Below are 20,055 nucleotides of genomic sequence, written 5' to 3' on the forward strand. Positions count from 1 at the left end.
AACACTTAGTTACTACAGTCAGAGAAATGGATGTCACCAGTGTGAAAGCTGCTGGTCCTCTTAAAAGAAAATACAGAAACAGGATCAGGATGCAGATTCCCGATTTCAAGGCTTTCTGTGTCCTGCTGGCAGTCATGGGTACACTGCACACACCACCAGCTCGGGCAAGAGGACATGTAAATGCACCTTTAGTTCTAAAGAGGACAACACTTTGTATTCTGGCGGCTGCTGTGTAGCTTCTGCAAGCTAAAAGTGACAGACACCCTCTGTTCTTCCATCCCAAAGCACACAAAAAAGGGGGCAAATCTATAGACTCTTGGCTTAAATCTGGGGGTGAAAAAGTACTGGAAGAAGATCACTCACAAAACCCTTCAGAGTAGCAAAAGTCAGTGAGGTGCAGTTGAAGAGGTTGGGAGCCAGCCAGCCCTTGTGCTCATCACAGTGCCGTACAGCAGTCCCTGTAGGGAAGGAGGAGGGAAGGGTCAGTGGGGGCTCTGGCTCATGGAAGTATATGCCACAGCACATTTGTTGCATTTAAGAGACTGTGTGATTTTCTCTGCTTAACACAGCTTTTTCTTTGGGCATTTCCAGGAACACACAAACTTCCTCAGTGTCAAAACAAAACAAATCAAGAAGAGTTCATGAAATCTCCACAGTGCCAAGAAATGGAAAACACAAGAATTACCTTCGATAGAAGAATGGTTGAACAAACTAGCGGACTTTGCAAAGATAGCCAAACTGACACTGATAGTTAATGGAAAAACAGAAGAGGCCTTTCAAGAACAATGGGCCCCTTATCTGAACTATTAAAGAAGATAAACTAAAAGGGGACACTCAAAGGAGGGGATTTAAATATAACAAATGAAGAGTATAATCTATTTTTCTTGGTATTAACAACTTATATTATCTGTCTTATTTCTATATTTCTATCTTTATGAAAATAAATATATATATATTTAAAAGAAAGAAGAGTTCATGAACTGTCTGTGTGACAATCCTCCCAGCTTCCCACCAACACATGTCTGACATACAGGCTAGGGTCAGCCCCTCCCTAAGAGCAGTCCATGAGGGCTGGTGGAATACTGAGAGTGGAGACTTGTGAAAAGGGGTTAGTGGCTGAGAGAGAAGCTGATTGCTTAAGAGCCAAAGTGAAAAGTGTTTTCCTGACTAAGGGGGACTGTATAGAAGAGCTGCTTAGAATAGGCCCAAAACAATTCATTTGTAACTAATGGATCCCATTTGTAACTAATGGATCCCAGCTTGCAAGTTCAATGGAATCAAAACATTGTTTCTTAGACTACTTTTCTCAGTGTTTTCTTCTTATAAAGAAAAGTTTCTTGTTTTGACTGACCCTAAGGGGAAGAATCACATACGCACACATGTGTTAATAGCACGGTCTACAGACATATATCCTAGGAGATGAAGGAATGGTGGCAGAGAGTCACTGGAATAATGTCTGAGCCCCAGTCCCAATGGCTCTGGTGTGAAAGAGGGCTGGGGCTGCCCTGTCTGAGGAGGTCTCTGGGAGTGAGAGAGAGGACCTGAAGTGTGAGATGGGTCATGACTCTCGGTAGACTTTAGAAGAGATTAAGAAGGACAGCGAGCGTGATGTCCTGACAAACCATAACCTGAAGAAAAGAGGCTGTAAAGGGTAGTAGGCACTGTGTGAGTGAATAAGGGGCACCACAACATGCACAAACAGCAATAAGAAATGTATTTCATTACCAACAGATCCCTTGGGGCATGGTGCAGCTGCAGGCAGGCCAAAGCGGGTACGGGGCCACCAAATATTGGCTTCAATAGCACGGGGACAGCTGTCATAATTCACTGCAAAGCAAAAGTGAGAATTGTGAATAGTTTGTTATGCAAACTCAGTGTATCCCTTCAACAGAGGTAGTAGACAGGAAGGCCATCAGGACTTCATCCTCCAACAAATGTCTGGGCCTAGCCTATGTAGAAATATCTGGATAACAAGGAGCTCTGAGTAAATGGCAGAATCAGCTAGAAAATAAATATTAAGTGTTGGGATTGACCATTGTCCCATGACAGCATTTGCCAATTCAAACTACTAATATGGAAATAAATTACCATCTAACTCAGCTGTCATCCTTAGTATCTAACTAGGTGCTTCTCAGATGACAGGAGAACTCTAGTTCTTCAAAGGAAAGGGCATTCATGGAGGACAGCCTCTTCATTAACATCTTCTTTTCAGTGCCAAAACAATAGCCAATTATTTCACTCAACAAGCCTCTTCTCTGCTATAAGGCCTGGGGTTTCTGTAATTGTTTGCTAGTGTCCTAACCTCACTTCAGCTTGGTAATGAAATCTCAGCTCTGCTCTGTGCCCGATGAGCCACAGCTAATAACAGCACTGACCTTCACAGCCATTGATGGTGACTTCTGCAAAAGGATTGTCACAGTGGTCACAGCGGCGCCCAATGACACCGGGCTTGCAGGAACACTGCCCGGTTTCAGAGTCACAAGTGCGAGACAGTGAGCCTGTGGGGTAGCAGTCACAAAGCAAGCACATGGCACTGTCTGCTGGTCGGTAGTGGTTCTCCTGAAGAAGAGTAGGAGGCACATTAATCCTGAGGAGCAGGACTGAAGTCCCTCAGTTAACCCAGCACACAATCCCTCTCCCAATATAAGACAAACCTACTAAAAAATAGTTGCACCCCATGCATCTGCTACCTCACATTAACCCCTCCCATCAACCAAACATGCACACTTTCCCTGAGGAAAGAAACTCCCAAGACATTATTATGATAGTCATTTCTAGTCTACTTGATCTTCATAACAGTTTTGTGAATTATATTAAGCTGACAAAGAGCTTTAAGCCCCCCAGAAGCAGGATCTGAAACTAGGTGCCTAGTCTTAATCCTCTGGTTTGCAAACTGAGTTCTAGCAATTCCTGAAGTTACTTAAAAGCTTATCAGTGAGAAGATTGGTAATGATGGCTGACAAGCTTCCCTTCAAGAAGCAGCCACAATTGCTTTTCTCCTACAATGTTCAGTAGCAGAAGAGTATTGGGTTTGTTCAAGGTCAAACTCTTTCCAAGCAGAGTAACACCTGAAGCCAAATAGGACTCATCAGTGTCCCATATAATGTACATCATGCTCCTAAACATTTTCCACAATCCTCTGCAAAGTACTGGGGGTTCTTCAAGGTCTCTCCACATCACCCATGTAAGCTTATATAGCATCAAAGAGGATTTGAAAGAATTCAGAAACTTGGGTCCAAAGGACACAGAGGGATAGGCCATGGTTTTGAGACACTGTCCTACCATACTGCTACAGAATGCTCATCTACACGCTGCTCTTCCCCCCCCCCCCAAGAGGAAAATGCAGAGGAATGCTCTAAGATATCCTCCACCTCTAAACAGTCTCTTGCATCATGGGGGAGTCTCAGAGATACATATAAGTGTTCCACTGATGACTTATTTCATCAACTTGGATCTCTATTCCCCACTCACCACTACCAAACAAATCAGAGCTTACCTTGCAGTGACATTCTCCAGTGGTTTTGTTGCAATCAGGGTCAAAGCCTTTGCCAACATCACAGTTGCAGGGTCCACATATAGGGTGCCCCCACCAACCCCGAGGACAGGGTTGAGCAAGCCTGCCAGAATGAGAGCACAGTACCTATAATGATCATACTGAAAATACACCAACAAGCCAAAAGAATAGAATAGCAAATGTTCAGGAGGAAGGGGGAACTGCCAATAAGATAGAAGCAGATCTAGAATGACAGTATGCTTAAAAACTCAGCGTGGCTTGAGGCACAGATATCAGTCATTGCTGATGTCAGGCATAGTTAAAGTGCAATGCCATCTCTTCACTCATCATTCCGCAGTCTTTTACTACCATGGTAGGAAAATGATGAAAATTAGTACCCATTTAAATGCCTTACCTAACAATTTTAAGACAAGGGCTACTCATTTCTATTCTCAACAATGCTGGAAGGAGAGTTAATAGTGTTCCATGATCTGAATTACTTAAGGACAAACCAAAGGATAAGAATAGAATGATGTGTGTATTGGAATATAATGAATTTGCTTTTAACACCAGAAATGTTATAAGGAAACATTGACACGTTAGATAAAATCCCTGGATGTGATTTACAACTTGTTTTTGCATTTAAAAAGATAAGCTCCTTGAGGTACAGTTTAGTCTTTTGTCTCAGGGACCTCACATTAGAGGACACTATGGGTGTTCTGATTGTAGTGTTTGCAATTTTGCTTTAGAAATTAAGGAATTTAATTGACAGAGGACTAACTTACACTTCCTCATTTATCAAATTGTCAAATAGAACAAGCAGTTTATGTTATTTTATGTAAGTGTCCAAAAACTTAAATAGGAAAGGCTTTGAGAAAAGTAAAAACTTGCATTTTACAACACCAGTCTAGATCTAGAATTAAGAATAAAATACAAGAAGCACCCCTGGTTTTTCACTTTCTAGAGAAAAACACTAAGAATATGACAATGTTTTTCATTATTCATAAATGTAGCAATCTCTGTCCAGTCCTACTGACCCTAAAAAATTATTATTTCAACTTTTAGTATATACATTCAGTTGCTAGATTCTGTGCTCTTAATACCCATCAAGATTTTTCTTGTTTCGTATAGATTTTTTTGTGATTTACAGCGGTGGTCCCCAACCACCAGGCCGCGACCCAGTGCTGGGCTGCGAAGGCCCTGGCACTGGGCTGCGGCTCCCTGCCTCTGCAGGGCCGCACCGGGCCATGATTGCGCGATTGCGCGATTGCGCCATGCACGGCCACAAACGCGCATGCACGGCACTCCCACGGGAGTGCCATGCATGGTGCAAACGCGCATGCGCGGGAGTGCCACGCATGCGCGGCATGCGCGGCCGGGCAATCGCCCTCCCCACCACAGCCTGAAAAAGTTCGTGGACCACTGATTTACAGGATTCCTCCGCTTACTCAGTGGGGCATCGGCCTCCTTAATCATTTTGTTTATTTAAGATATCTGTAAGAACTTGTCTTTACACATGCACTGATAAGGACCAGTGTTAAAAAATTTTCTTGGCTTAGAAAATCCTGATTACATGTAATTGGTGAGTTTATATCTTTGTAAATCTTTAAACATAGACTTCATTTAAAATAGATTTTCTTTATTAGCTGGAGTTTAAACATGACGCTGTTGCAAATCTTTTTTTATTCAGATCTTCATCTTAAATCAAGGGACACAATGAGGTGTTAGCCTTCTTAGCTTTTTGGTTCTTACTGTAGAAAAACCCTCAGAGGGTGAGTTTTTTCCAAACATTTTGTAAAGCTTTCATTTTTTTTTGAAAAAGTTAAGTTACATGGTAAAGGCAAACTCAGTATAACAAACTAATAATACATGTGGTTGTAAAGATTGATGCGTTGTATTAAATGCTTGGCTACCCTTTTTAATGTATATAAATTTATAATGAGTAATACTATAGAGAATAAGTATTGTTACATTGAAATGTGAATAACTTTATGTTTAAGTATTCTTAGTTTTAATTAAGAATTTTTTAGAAACCTAATGTTCAGAATATATGGAAACAATGTTTGTATGGTATTGTATTTTGATTTTTTTTAATATCAAGAAAAAGTGCCCTCTTTGTGAAATGAGGATTTCAGCTAGTACCTGTCATCTGTATCTTCTACATGTTAAATGGATGTACCATAGAAGAGTTATGAGAAAGAATAACTGAAAAAATACAACTTTTGTTATTATACCATTATATAGTTCCATTACTACTTTGAAGTTTCATTATAAAATCACTATTGTGAATTATCCCTGAGTGTTAATTTTTTGGGAATAATGGGATTTTTCCTCCTATTTTTTGCTAAAAACTCAGTGTGGCTTGAGGCCCAGATCTCAGTCATTGCTGATGTCAGGCATAGTTAAATGCGATGTTACCTCTCGGCTCATCATTCTGCAAGTCTTTCACTTCCACAGTAGAAAAATGATGATTTTTAAGACCCATGAAGATTCTATGATTGTAAAGATCAAAATATATTATGTTTTTGCATGTCTGGGTCTATGTAACTAATATATGGGTAACCTATAGAGAAGTGTCCCTCCCTGCTGTTTTTATCGTTTTTACTATTTTGATATATTTGAGCTCCTAAAATAAAATACACGTGATATATCTACATTAAACACATTTTAAGTTTTCTCAACCTTTTTAGGTTCTCATTTCTACGACTGAACCAGGATTTTGGAGATTTCAACGCACTAAATGTTGTTATAATAACTGTTGTTCTAAATGTAGAGTAAGCAAAGTAGCTTCCCCTCCTAGCAAGCACACATCAACCACAATATGTCTGCTGTGTGTACATCCCATACTAACAGTCTATGTGAATATGCACGCTACAATCATAACCCATGAGTCTTTAATGAATTTACTGTCCCCTCCCATACTTGAGGGAACCAATACATTTCCTTGCACAGAAAATACACCTTTGCATCCCCTTACCTTAATTTCTTGTTCTCATTTGCACATGGACAAGTATTCATTTAGAAACATGATTCCTTCTCATCCCTGTCCCTGTCGTGTCCCCTATAACTGCTTACTACCAGGACCTCTGGCACAGACACATTTACCAATAATTCCTTCACTTTCTCCCTGAGCAATAAGCACACAGCTCTTCAAGGGATCATTTCTACACACAATAAGTAGAAACACCCCTGTGGGCACAGTTGCGTATAAACACAAGCACCCTTTCTACAGAGCAGCACTTGGCAACTCACTTGTTCTCGCAGTATGGCCCAAAGTAGTTGTCAGGACACTCACAAGTGTAGCCATGGGATGAGCTGGGCTTGCGGGCACATGTGGCTTGATGCTCACAAGGATTGAAGGAGCAGACATTGGTACAACTCTCTCCGTAGTAACCTGAAGCAACATAGGATAACCCCAAGTTATATGTCACTCCCACTATGTAATTCTGGTGGGATACTCCAGCCTAAAAATGAATGGTGCACCAATAAGCAAACGTTCTAGATGGGCACAGAAGCACACAAGAGCCATCCTTCAAACTGCAGCAAAGAGCAATAAGTGCAAATGGGAGGACTGGCTTCATACAGAGAGAGCAGAATGGAACTCCATCTGGATTGTATAGACCCACCCAAAGGCCTGTTACATGATCAAGGATCAACTTTTAATTTCACTTCAATTCATGAGGCCTATTCAGAAGCTGAAATGCACTGAAGGACATCCATCCCCAGCAAAATCATGGGATTAGATTTCCCTTTCATCACATAATTGACCAATCATATGTGAGCTGAACGGGGCTCACGTTTCATTACAGAAGTCTTATGACCTGTGTAAATGACCCAAGCTAACTAGCAAGAAACACTTGAGGTTTGTTTTTAACAATTCATTACTGCATCAAAGAAAATAGTGCAGAGATAACATCACTGAGGGTATATTTGAATCCTGATATTTTTCCATTTAGATTTATTGCATGCTTAGTCATTATTTAAGACAACAGACCACACCCATATCAACTTTTTTCAGACACAAATAATGTACAGGAGGAGAAAAAACCCCAAGAACACCAATGGCTATATAATAGTAATAAAGAACAATCAAAGGAGTAACAAAATGTGGTATCATCCTCATAACAGATGAGCCAAAACAGTATCCCGTCTTATTAAGCAAACATCACGATACGTATCAGATCTGGAACCCCGTCTTGATCGTATCAGCTATCCATGATTGCAAGCTACCTCACATGCACAGAGGAGTCCAAAGGTGGCACCTCTCTCTAGCTCCCAACAACAGCTTGTACCCCATAAAACATGGCCATCATGTGGGACTTGCCCAACTCCACTGACCTGGGTTACAGCTGCAGGAGTAACTGTCCCAGTCATCATTGCAGTAGCTATTTTCTGGACATGGGTTAGAGTCACAGGGGTCCGGAATGCTGCAGCCATGTTCCACGTTCACCTTTTCTGCCTGGTTTACATTCAGGGACACAGCACTGGCTGATGTCTCACCCATTCGTACACCCTAGGGACAAAGAAGACAAGAAGTCAGGCTGTAACTCCTACTTTTAGAAGGACAGACGTCTGTGAATTTCCCAGCTATGACTCCCGCACCAAATTTGCAGACTGCTCAGGATCTAAAGTCAGCAACTCCCATTATTCAAATGAAGTCACTTGAGAACTGCATCCACTAGATGGGGCTGTGTTGCCTCCAATAAATACATTTAGACTAAGGAAGGCCGGAGTGTTCTGGGAGACTTGCATAGGAATAATACATAATCAATTTGCTCCAACCACACATCCAAACCACATCGCTCTGCCTGGAAAGCGGAAACCAAAATGGTGTCAACAACTTGGGAGCAATCAACTTGGTGCTGTTGCAGGAACATGTAGCACCCCTGCTGCCCCCAAATTAGGCAGGAACCATCTACAACACCTTCTTTCCTCCTGAATGGGATAGTGACACATGTCCATTACAGGCACAGACAGATGATGGGTGTCATGGCTGCAGTACAGGAGTACAGGAATATTTGCATACACATCCAACCATCACTTAACAGCTCCCCAGAGGCCTTACAACAGGTATGCATTGTGTTCAACAATCCATATAACATCAGAATGGGTACCTATGCTGCTTGACCCTGAAAAATATGTCACTGTCACAGGGTAGGCCGCCCAGTTCACAACTGGCCACTGCCCAGGGCTGTTCCACTGTGAGGGGCAAGGGTAGTCAGACAGCAGAAATGGGACTCCAGTCCCCAGGGAGAAGAGATTGGGGTGGGGGGTCAGCCTGCTGAAGTGTGTGCATGTGTGGAAGGGGGGGTTGCTGAGCCCTGGGACTCCCTGGTCAAGTCTGTAGTGATGCTGCACTCCTTCCAGATGCCTCAGCTGGAGAGGGGAGGAGTATACAGCATCCTGTTCTTAAACCAATCCTGCATAACCTGCCCCTTGCATTGGGGAAAGGGCCCGTGCCCTTCTTCCCCAGCCAGGCCTCCCCCAGCCCTTTATGCATCTAGCACAAGGCCTGTGGATCGCCCTACCCTCTCACAAGGGCCACCACCTCCATTGCCAGTGAGAGTATGAAATTCACAGCTGTCCTGTTGAGGCCAGCCCCTGCCAAGGTGTCCTGCCCTGCTGAATGCAAGCTATGCCACTCAACCTAGGCCAAATGCCAGGAGTGTCTTTGGCACTGCTTTCTGGGCTGGTGATGCAACGGTGGCTCCCTCTGTTGTCTCCCGGAGATGCTGAGCTGCCAGGGATCATCTTTGCCACAAACCTCATGGCTGCCCTGTTCCTGCAGGAGCTGACAACTGACTGGGCTCAGTCATCACTACCTGACAGTCATTATTATGTAGGAGACTCTGGAGACAAACTTGATGATGGAAGAGGAACATTTGCCCCTCACCCTTCATGGTCTAGCTCACCCCCAGCTCAGAAGGGGGGGGTCTGCTCTTTGCCCACACTTTACCTGCATGCAGCCATGGAAGCCTTGGTGCACCTCCTTCTCATCCCCCACCATGCCGCCAATACTCAGGGTCCGCACTTTCAGTCCATGTAACTCACTGCTGATGTTGGCCACCACCTGGAGGGCAAGAAAACACATCAGCACCTTCCCCAATTTCCCTGATGAACCCACAACTTTTTTTAGCTTGGGGACATCTGTGGAATTCTGATACAGTGTAGTGGGTGGCTGTCACAAAATGGCTCCTGCAGGAGGCACAGCCAGTCATCAAATGGCTCCTGCCACTTACCTTCTGTCACATAGTGCTGTGCTGGCAGCTGCTGCCAAAGTAACGTTTAAAAAAAACTGCACAGCCAATAAACTCTCCAATGATTGATCACAATCCATGCTGGGCAAAAGCCCACCTGTTCCTACCCATTTCCTAAAACCCTTGATGGACACCAGGAAAAGTGTCATCAGGTACCACGGCCAGTCTCTCCTCTATGCAACAGAAGACTTCTAAGCTGAGAGTCACGGAACTTGATGTCTGGCAGTCTTGGGACCCAAAGTACCTGATGGAGGCCGTAGTCAAAGGCCATCATGGCTAGGCATTTTGCCTCTGGGCTGTCCCTGCTGTTGTGCAGCTCCAACTGCAGGTGGTGCCAGTCACCATCATTCACCTTCACCTGGTGCAGCCGCAGGGCTGAGACCTGGCTGCTGGCACGGTACACAGTCATCAGCACATTCCCCTCTCTCAGCTGTGAAAGAGAAGCAGGAGAGAACAACGTAAGCCCAGTCCTGTGTGAAGTCTCCACCTTCTCCACCTTCTCCTCCATGTCCAGAAACATGGGCTTGAGAATGTAACACCAACTAAGCAGCCTCTAGTCTGCCCCAAGGTTTCCAGTACCTACTGGGATGAAGCAGATTCCCAGTGACCCAGTTTCCCTCTGACAACTGTACCTTTTTGTTTGTAGATCAACAATGTCTTCTCCAGTCCATTAATCTATGGAGGGACCTATGGAGGCACTTACCAGCAGAGTGATGGTAGAATGCTGCCCGGCTGTGGCATGTAGAAGGACACCATTGTCTTGCCTTGTACGGAACATGAGCCCAATATGCCATGGAAGCGTAATGACTAATGCCAAGTTACTCCAGGCCACCACACTGTTGCCCAGGAAGCGCTGGGGACTAGCCATTTCTTCATGGAAATGGAAAAAACAAACATGGATCATCAGACATCAAGTACTGCACAGAAGTGCTGTCACACAGTCTATCAGAATATATACCTTGCAAAACTACAACCCAGTGAATTCTAGCAGGTTTGTGTACCAGGGGACCAATCTGGACCGATTCAGCTTTGGCACCCATTAAAGTCAATGATGCCATTGAGTGGGGGTTCCAGTTACAGCCTCCAAACTTTCAGGGTAGCTTCAAGAGGCTCTTCTCTGACCTCCCTCTGAATTTCACAACAATTGGACCATGGTGTCCACGTCCAGGGGTTTCAAAAGACAGTGTCCCTATCTCACCATTCTATCTAACAGAGAGTCCTAGTCATCTATGAGAAAGGGTCATGGCACAAGGATCATAGACTGTAGGTGCTTCCCAAGGTGTATTTCTAGGGGTGTCCCCCAGAAATTCACAGAAAATGCATGTATACTGAGGTCTGTAATGTAGAATCTAACTCCCTGGTCTCAGGACAGGATAACAAACTCAGCACAGCTTGTCACTTGTGGGGATGCCTCCATGCTTGGGTGGAGACAGATGGGGCAAGCAACAAGTCTCTTCTAATTACTTCTTCTCACAACTGGGAAAGTGTCTGCCATTAATCACTAACCTTAAAAGTTTTATTCCCCCAGTGTTTTTGTGAACCCAAAGGACTGATTTTCCAGCAAGGAATTGTCATACTGCATATTTAGGATGTTCTGCTGTTTACTAATTTGCCACTAATTTCTCCTTACATCTGTACTCCAGTGATCTCTGTTCCATTGTCTGAGGAAGTATGCATGCACACAAAAGCTCACTCCTTGTTGGTCTTAAATGTGCCAATGGACTCAAATTTTGTTAAGCTAAGCATCAGTATCTTACAGCAGCAGCCAGTTTTTCATCTGCTTGCCAGGCGTGTGGCTCTGAGATTAGTGTCCACACTAGTTAAGAGGTGCATTTGGGTTTGCAGGGACTGGAGATCCCAAATCAGCACATCTTAGACTGTGAAAGAACTAATGGCAAGAGAGACTTGAAGTCAGGGATGCATTTTACTAGCAATCCTCTGTGAATCAAGAACAAAGCAGTTGATTTGTTTAACTTTTATTTTAGAGCATGGCTGACATGAAATGGGAAGGCTCATAGGCTATGAGGATACACTTACTAGCTATCTTTTGATCCTTCAGCAGTAGGTGTTTGGAACAGCAGGGAACAGAACAACTAAAAAGGGAAGGGGATGCTCCAGGCTAAGGGAAGTTCTGAAACATCATTTCATGTGTTTCTTTAGACCAAACTATTTCCCTGAAGAAGGACATAGCAGCTGGTTCTTTCAAAATTCTTTAGTCTTTGCCCACTTGTACTGGATGATTGAACATTACCTTACATATAATGGCACTGGAGAGTACTGTATTCCTTGCAGCTGGGTAAACAGCTCCTGTTTACTTGCATTCCCATGCCTTAACAGGGGGATGTGAGCTAGCTTGCATTCTCACAAGCTGTTTAAACTGCAACACAGTGCTCAAATTGGGTGGAGGCATTATCTTCCTCTTTCTCTCACTCTATGTTTCTAGCAATGGGGCTTCATTTTCTGTCTTCTAAGCATGACAGAAATGCCTCCTACCTGACATATAGTATTGGGCACCTCGCATTTCCCAAAGGCATGGCACATTTACCCTAGGGATTGGAACCGGATACTGACATTCTACACCTTGGTCTAGTTCACTCAGGAGAAAGATCCAACAAAAACTCTCCCCTGTACCTTTTCCCAGGGTGACTACTGTTCATACCATGACCACCACCACTCCTGTTGCTTACAGCCTCCGTTATTTACCTTGCTTGCAGTTCTTGCCTCCAAAGCCCAGAGGACACTCACAGCTAAAGGTGTTCCACTGGTTGACACATGTGCCACCATTATGGCAGGTGTTGCTATCACAAACGTTCTTCTTAGCTGAACAGCCTAGAAGGAGAATGCAAGATGGTATATGAATGGATAATGGCAGAGGTAGCTTCCCCACTGCACAGGATTCCAATTTATGTGCCCAACCTTCTTCCCCAAGTCTTAAAACACCCCATACCAGGCACAGTCCCATTGTTGGCAATGAAGTCAGCCATGTCCACCTCTCGATTATCAATCAGGAAATCCCGCATACAGCCTATAAAGTGCTGGTTCCGTACAGGAAAACTCTCTGGCAGGTCAGGAACACCACCTAATAACAGTGGACCTGTCAGATCCAGGGACCTAGGAAGACATAATGGGAAGTAATCAAAAGACAACGATCAGGGGAAGGTTGATCAAGGGCCATTATTTAATGGGAATGAACCTGTGGATTATAGAATACTACTTTGATAGATATCAGCAGAGCTATGAATACCTGCAAGTGCCTATCATTGGCAGAGCAATCCTAACCACAGTTTTACCCTTCTAAGCATACTGGCCTCAATGGACTCAGAAATGAATATTACTGCTTAGGACAGCATTGTCCAAAGGGGAGTAGAAGTCTGAGTCTGAAAGTTCCCAAACACAGAAGACAGGCAGTAGAGACATTTTACTAAGGTCCATGCTGCAAGCCTACTTCTATTACACATTCTAATCATACCACCTCTGAAATAAGACAACAATGTCTCCTTCACGAATGATGATGTCACACATAGGGGATGGAATGATATGTGCAGAGGCCCATGTTACTCATTTGCATTAGTCCCAGTGAAATTATGCTAGGGCCCTGAAGATATATCAGCAGACTGGTGTGAGTTTAAAGCTGCTGTAGCAGACAGTTGTTGGGGAAGACTGAAGGCCACAGTCGTTTAGCAGAGAAAATCTGTGTTATCCAAAATTTTAACTGACCCAAGAGGTCAGAGTTCAAATGCCACCTCAGCAATGGATTTACTGGGCCATCTTGGGCAAGCAACTGTTTTCCCAACTTCATAAGAGGGAACACACAGAGACCCACTCCCTGCCCACCTTGCAGGGTCTCTCACAAGTGTGATGGAATAAAGGGATAACTCCACTTTCTATTACTGGCCCCTGTAGGTGAAGGTGACCTGGAAAACCAACACAGACAGGCACTATTTCACAATCTGTCCTCCTGGCAGGCATTTTACTGGCAGGTAATCACTGTGGAGACAGTCTGCCTTTAGCTAGACCTATTAATTGCTCTTTTTGTAGCAATATACTTATCGGGTACATAAACTTACTTTTTAGTGCCTGACTGAGTCCCTTCGGCTGAACATGAATAGTTTCCCAGGAGGGACCCAAACTTCAAGGCCACTGAAGTGTCGCAGTCGTCCACTGTCACCACAGCTACTTTCTGGTCAGAGGGCCCCTGGGGAACTCCAGATTTGCCCATGATAGGCTGTAGAGAAAAAGCAGATTCCTGTTGCAAAAGGTCCAAGGCAGGCAATTATATAGCTCCGGCTATGTAGTCTCCAATGGAGAACAGCAGGATGTTGCCTAAGCTAGCAGAACACGCAAAACTCTCTCCCAAAACTCTCTCCCAAAACTCTTGTGCTAGGATGGCTCAAAGAAGAGACCTGTGTTTAGCCTGAATTCTTGGTCACCCTCAAAGGAGCTGGGGGGGAACAGAAGTTGGATGCTGATGGCAGTGCATGGCCCTGCCTCCAAGGAAAAAACATGCAGCATGCCAGCTGGCTGTTCTGGAAGATCACAATAGCAGTTCTTCCAGGACTTCAAGGAGATGAGCACCAGAGCTAGAGTACTTCCAAAGTAGTCCACACATTTGGGATGCTGAGTACTTAATGAGCACTTAATAAGCTGGGTGGTTAAAAAGACTAGAATTCCACCACCCCACCACACCGTCTCAACACAAGTTGATGTGTACAGCAGTGATTCGAATATGCATGAGCAATTGTAAGGACAGAGCCAGGGGCTAGTTAGATTAATGAGTCTACTATAAAAGAGAACAAGTGTGGTGTGTGCTCCGTCGGAGGCCACTAAATAATTTGATTTATCGTAGTGTCTGCTATTGATCCATCAACAGGCACTACCCACCTGTTTACAATCCACCTCAGCGTGGTAAGAAAGTTAAGCCTTTTTTTTTTAAAGTGCATCCTGAAAATTTCATAATGCCAAATTCTGTGCCAACAATCTGGCAGGTGCAATGAACACATTCAGAGTCCTGGATGGCTTTGACAAAAGCATTCTGTGGGCACAACAGAAGGTAACAGGTTTGGTATCTGAGGCTGTATCTATGGCCGTGAGTTTTCATTCAACCAGTCTGCAGTCCCTGTGCAGTATCATTTATGAGATGTATATATCGTGACCTTGGTCAGCCCGGTCAACTTTGGTTTTCTTCTTTTGGTTTTCCTGCTGCTGCATCTGTCCATTATACAAGGCACAAAAAGGCTTGTATGGGACAATGATGCTTCTATAACATTATTAATTTTGTTTTAAAAGGCTGTACTTTAAGAGGCTAACAAAAAAAGCACACACACAAACCAGGAGAGACATTAATATAACAAAACTGACAAGCTCTTTGGCATCAGATCATACGCCACTGCTGAGTAAACTCAGGGTTTAATTATAATTTAGTGGCAATTACAAGAACAGACAGTAAGAGACAACAGCCTGATCCTTTACAATTGTGCATTTAAGGATCTTTACACTTGGTTACATCAAATGTGTGCTTGTCGTTCAAAGATTTTAGAAGGTCAGTAAATCTTGCTCCTGAATTCTTTCTCAACATCACACATACATCAGAGATGGAGGGAGGAAACTACACCCAATATAGTCAGAGAAACAAGAGATTCTGAAGTCACTTTGGCAAGGGAATCCCATTGAAAACCTGCACTGTGTCACTGTGCCATGTCACTCTGGACTGTAAACGACACAACCGGAGCTTTTGTTCAGGGCTGTCTCTCTCTGTATTGTATTTGTCCACTGGGCTAGTGCTCAGCTTCAGGCCCCCATGCCTGGCAGGAGAAGAACACAGGTCATTGGTGACCACTTTTGTATGCAAGGCTGGACTATAGAATTTGAAGAGAAATTCAAAGGCCATGGCTAGGAATAAGGGCAGTTCCAGACAAAAGAAAAGAAATGCAGCTGGGGGGGAGGAGGGGAGGGTGTGGTCATGGCAACAGGTCACAGCAGAGCACCCAGGAGGACTGGCAGGCAGCCCAAATCTTCCCTCAGCCTTTGAGCCACTCCTTCCCTCAAAATACTGAAAACAAAACTGGGGTGGGGGGAGAGATAGCTTAGCACAATGCATGGTACACAGCCCTCCCACACCCCTCTAGCACTGGGATCATCTAGGGAAACTCCCCAAAGCTGGAATGTTTTTTATGATACATTATGTACTTGGAAACTTATTCCTGAGTGCAAAATATGCAGGATTGTTTATGAATGACATAATGTATATATAAATCACAGCTTTTGCATACCAGTGAGAGTGATCAGAAAAGGAGTAGGGTTGCTAACTGTCTAGAGAAACAAAATGTCCTGTCCCTACAGAAAGCTGTTATTTACCAGGTGATGCTACTATCCTTCATTCCAGTTTCAGCTGCTCAATTCCACATATTAAGACACCAGAGGTCGTTTAATTGAAGGACAGGACATTTTTCTCCAGACCTGTTGGCAACTCTAGACAGGACTGAAGCCCCACTAATGAATAAAAACTGAAAGGCATGCACTTCCAAGCATCATATTAATTTTTAAAATACTGTTGACTAGAAATATATAGGCAAGTTTGGCCTTGGAGTACAAAATGAAGCAGGGCACAGGCTGGTAGAATTTTGTCAAGAGAATACAATGGTCATAGCAAACACTCTTTTACAACAACCCAAGAGATGACTCTACACATGGACAACACCAGACGGTCAACACAGAAATCAGATTGACTATGTGCTCTGCAGCCAAAGATGGAGAAGTTCTATACAGTCAGTAAAAACAAGACCAGGAACTGATTGTGGTTCAGATCATCAGCTTCTTGTTGCAAAATTTAGGCTCAAATTGAAGAAAGTCGGGAAAAGCACTAGGCCACTCAGGTATGAACTAAATCACCTCCCTAACGAATATACAGTAGAGGTGACAAATAGATTTAAGCAATTAGATCTGATAGACAGAGTGCCTGAAGAACTATGGATGGAGGTTCGCAACATTGTATAAGAGGTAGTAACTAAAACCATCCCAAAGAAAAAGAAATGCAAGAAAGCAAAATGGCTGTCTGAGGAAGCTTTACAAATAGCTGAGGAGAGAAGGGAAGTGAAAGGCAAGGGAGAAAGATACACCCAACTGAATGCTGAATTCCAGGGGCTTTCCGCACTCCTTCAAAATCGCACAATGGTTGCCAATTGAAAACGCTACTGATTTGCCATTATGCACAACGTCGTTGACAATCTGCCACACACCTGAAACCGATCCACAAAAAGCGCTTCGTTGTAGCGCTTTCAGGGAAATCCCCAAAAGTGGATTCACCCTCCGGAAAGCGCTACACTCCTGCAACCAATCTGCAACACTAGCGGGAAAGTTCTGTGCGTTACCATTGTTGTGGTTTCTACAAAGTCCCTCCCCCTGGCTCTCTCCTCTGATCTTCCGGCAAAGCGATCGCCATTTTTTTTCCTTCGAGCGAGCGGGGATCAACGCACCGGCGAGCCTCCGTTTAGAGGCTTCCCCGGCTTCGGTCCCTCCCCAGAGCTGTTTAGTCACTAAGCACAAACAACAGAGAAGCCCATTTGCTGATGTATTTTCCCTTTATTTTTCACACTGTTTTCGGCCGAAAATCGCGCCCGTGAGGGGGGGGGATTTTTTTTTTCACTCGGGAGGAGCGTGGAACGATGAAACGGCAGCTCAAACACACCTGCAAGCTGGATGGGTCTCTCCGTTGCAACGAATCAACACAGATTCGTTGCAACGCGTGTGTTTTTTTTTTTTTTTAACTTTCTTAAAGGGAAAGGGGATGTTTGGGAGCATGCTAACGGCCGCCCATTGGCTGCTTGACAGCCAGAGGCGGGACGAGCTTGGCAATAGCACTTCCTTTCTAGCGATTTTTGCCGAGACCGGAAGCTTGTGGGAAACAATAAAAAACGCAACTGGATTCCACTACAAAGGCAGGTATGCATAATGACGAATTCCACTATTTTAAATGGCGATTTTTCGTTCAGCAAACAATTTGCTACAAGGATCCCGGTGCGGAAAGCCCCCCAGAGAATAGCTAGAACATTCCCAGTTGCAATGTATGGCTGTGAAAATTGGACCATAAGGAAGGCCGAGTGTCAAAGAATTGAGGCTTTTGAACTCTGGTGCTGGAGAAGATTCTTGCGAGTCCCTTGGACTGCAAGGTGAACAAACCGGTCAGTCCTAGAGGAGATCAGCCTGGACTGTTCCTTAGAAGGCCAGATCCTGAAGATGAAACTCAAATACTTTGGCCACCTCATGAGAAGGAAGGACTCCTTGGAGAAGAGCCTAATGCTGGGAGCGATTGAGGGCAAAAGAAGAAGGGGATGACAGAGAATGAGGTGGCTGGATGGAGTCACTGAAGCAGTCGGTGCAAACTTAAATGGACTCTGGGGAATGGTAGAGGACAGGAAGGCCTGGAGGATCAATGTCCATGGGGTTGCGATGGGTTGGACACGACTTCACACCTAACAACAACAAGAGGCTTTGGGGATTCCTGGGCAGAGTCTGCACTTACTTTTTTTATTCCATTGTCAATCCTGTTGAATTCAGATCACTTTGAACTCGAGTCTTCCTCTTCCCCCCTCCCCATGGAAACAGGAAAGTCTTCTGCACGTGGTTAGGGAAGCTCAGAAGAGTGGGGGGGGCAAATGGAGACTCTTTCTTTGTTTTCTTGAAGGGGGGAGAGGATTCAAGAAGTCAGAGGAGGGAGGAAAAAAATCTTTTCTTTTCTTGAAGGGGGTGGGGGGGGGGAAACGAAGAAGGCACACAAAAAAATCCAAGGCCGACAGAAGTTGAGAGAACTTAGGGGCTTCTCCTTTAAGGCAGGCTTATCACATGACCACCTGTAGCCAATCATGGGTCCTCTACCACGGAGGAGAGCCCAGATTCAAAACAATGCGATCTCGTCAGATCTTGGAAGCTAAGCAAGATCAGCCCTGGAGAGACCGCCAAGGATGTCTAGGGTGTAAACTGCACGGGGCTTTTATTACAACCCCAGGTCGATTCAGTCCCTGCCCTCTACACAGAATGCGATTTCCGTTTGGATTTGGGGCGATTTTAATTTTCCTTCTGCAGCAAGAAGGATTGATCCAGAGTGACCCTACCTTTATTGTGGGATATCTCAGACTGCTGCTAATCCTGAATATATTCAGAAAATCGCATTGTTTTGAATCTGGGCTCTCCTCCGTGGTAGAGGACCCGTGATTGGCTACAGGTGGTCATGTGATAAGCCTGCCTTAAAGGAGAAGCCCCTAAGTTCTCTCAACTTCTGTCGGCCTTGGATTTTTTTGTGTACCTTCTTCTTTCACCCCCCCCCCCCTTCAAGAAAAGAAAGGATTTTTTTCCCTCCTCTGACTTCTTGGATCCTCTTCCCCCCCCTTCAAGAAAACAAAGAAAGAGTCTCCATTTGCCTCCCCCCCTCTTCTGATCCTCCCTAACCACGTGCAGAAGACTTTCCTGTTTCAATAGGGAGGGGGGGAAGAGGAAGACTCGAGTTCAAAGCGATCTGAATTCAACAGGATTGACAATGGAATTAAAAAAGTAAGTGCAGACTCTGCCTAGGTTTGCTAGGCAGAGACTACCACCTCTGAACATCTTGTGTCTTGAATCCCTACAAGAGGGGTGGCCATTATCATAAAGCCACACTGGGTCTATGGGCTCCTAACTGAGTATTGCATGCTTCTGGGCATGTAAATCATGTTCCCATTTCTTGTGCTACCACCCCAAGTTAAGATCCAACCTCCCACAATATCAGAATCTTGGGAGATCCTGGCAAAGACTGCTCTGAGCAAACAAAAAGGGCAGAATTTCCCACCTATTTCAGCCTTTCTCCTCGGCATGCGTGTTTAACATGTCTAAGTGTGGATGAGTGATCTAAGGCGGTGGTCCCCAACCACCGGGCCATGGCCCGGTGCCGGGCCGTGAAGGCCCTGGCACTGGGCCGCGGCTCCCTGCCTCCGCAGGGCTGCGCGGGGCGCGCATGTGTGTTTGCAGCCGCGCATGGCTCAAATGCGCATGCGTGACCTGGCTGCGCATGCGCACATGCGCGGGAGTGCCGCTGGGTGGTCGCCCTCCCCGCCACCAGGCCGCAGCCTAGAAAAGGTTGCGGACCACTAATCTAAGGAACTTGTGAGGAAGAGCCAAATTGTGTCCTGCTTTCTTAAACAGGAAAATACTTTCTTGCTATAGATTAAGCTAGAGCACACAGAGAGAAAATAGCCATAAATGTCTACTGGTTAAAGATGTAATGAAAATAATATAAAAGATTATTCCAAGTTAATTTAACAATGCAGAACAGTCACC

The 20,055-nt window shown here is 44.6% G+C and overlaps 1 protein-coding gene across 6 annotated transcripts in view; it reads right to left on the reverse strand.

The window, feature by feature from the left end:
• The window catches only part of CELSR2 (cadherin EGF LAG seven-pass G-type receptor 2), a 121,914-nt gene that overhangs the window by 24,787 nt on the left and 77,072 nt on the right, over positions 1-20,055 (reverse strand). For all 6 annotated transcript variants that reach the window (XM_077334263.1, XM_077334262.1, XM_077334258.1 and 3 more), the window contains exons 6-17: positions 13,818-13,975; positions 12,698-12,861; positions 12,454-12,579; positions 10,454-10,620; positions 9,995-10,180; positions 9,450-9,563; positions 7,832-8,006; positions 6,746-6,887; positions 3,497-3,617; positions 2,376-2,559; positions 1,726-1,827; positions 364-458 (exon numbers count right to left, since the gene is read on the reverse strand). In XM_077334263.1, the coding sequence (XP_077190378.1) occupies positions 364-458; positions 1,726-1,827; positions 2,376-2,559; positions 3,497-3,617; positions 6,746-6,887; positions 7,832-8,006; positions 9,450-9,563; positions 9,995-10,180; positions 10,454-10,620; positions 12,454-12,579; positions 12,698-12,861; positions 13,818-13,975 (1,734 nt within the window). The remainder of the gene's footprint in view (positions 1-363; positions 459-1,725; positions 1,828-2,375; positions 2,560-3,496; positions 3,618-6,745; positions 6,888-7,831; positions 8,007-9,449; positions 9,564-9,994; positions 10,181-10,453; positions 10,621-12,453; positions 12,580-12,697; positions 12,862-13,817; positions 13,976-20,055) is intronic.

Source organism: Paroedura picta, chromosome 4 (assembly GCF_049243985.1).
Source record: "Paroedura picta isolate Pp20150507F chromosome 4, Ppicta_v3.0, whole genome shotgun sequence".
Lineage (NCBI taxonomy): Eukaryota > Metazoa > Chordata > Lepidosauria > Squamata > Gekkonidae > Paroedura > Paroedura picta.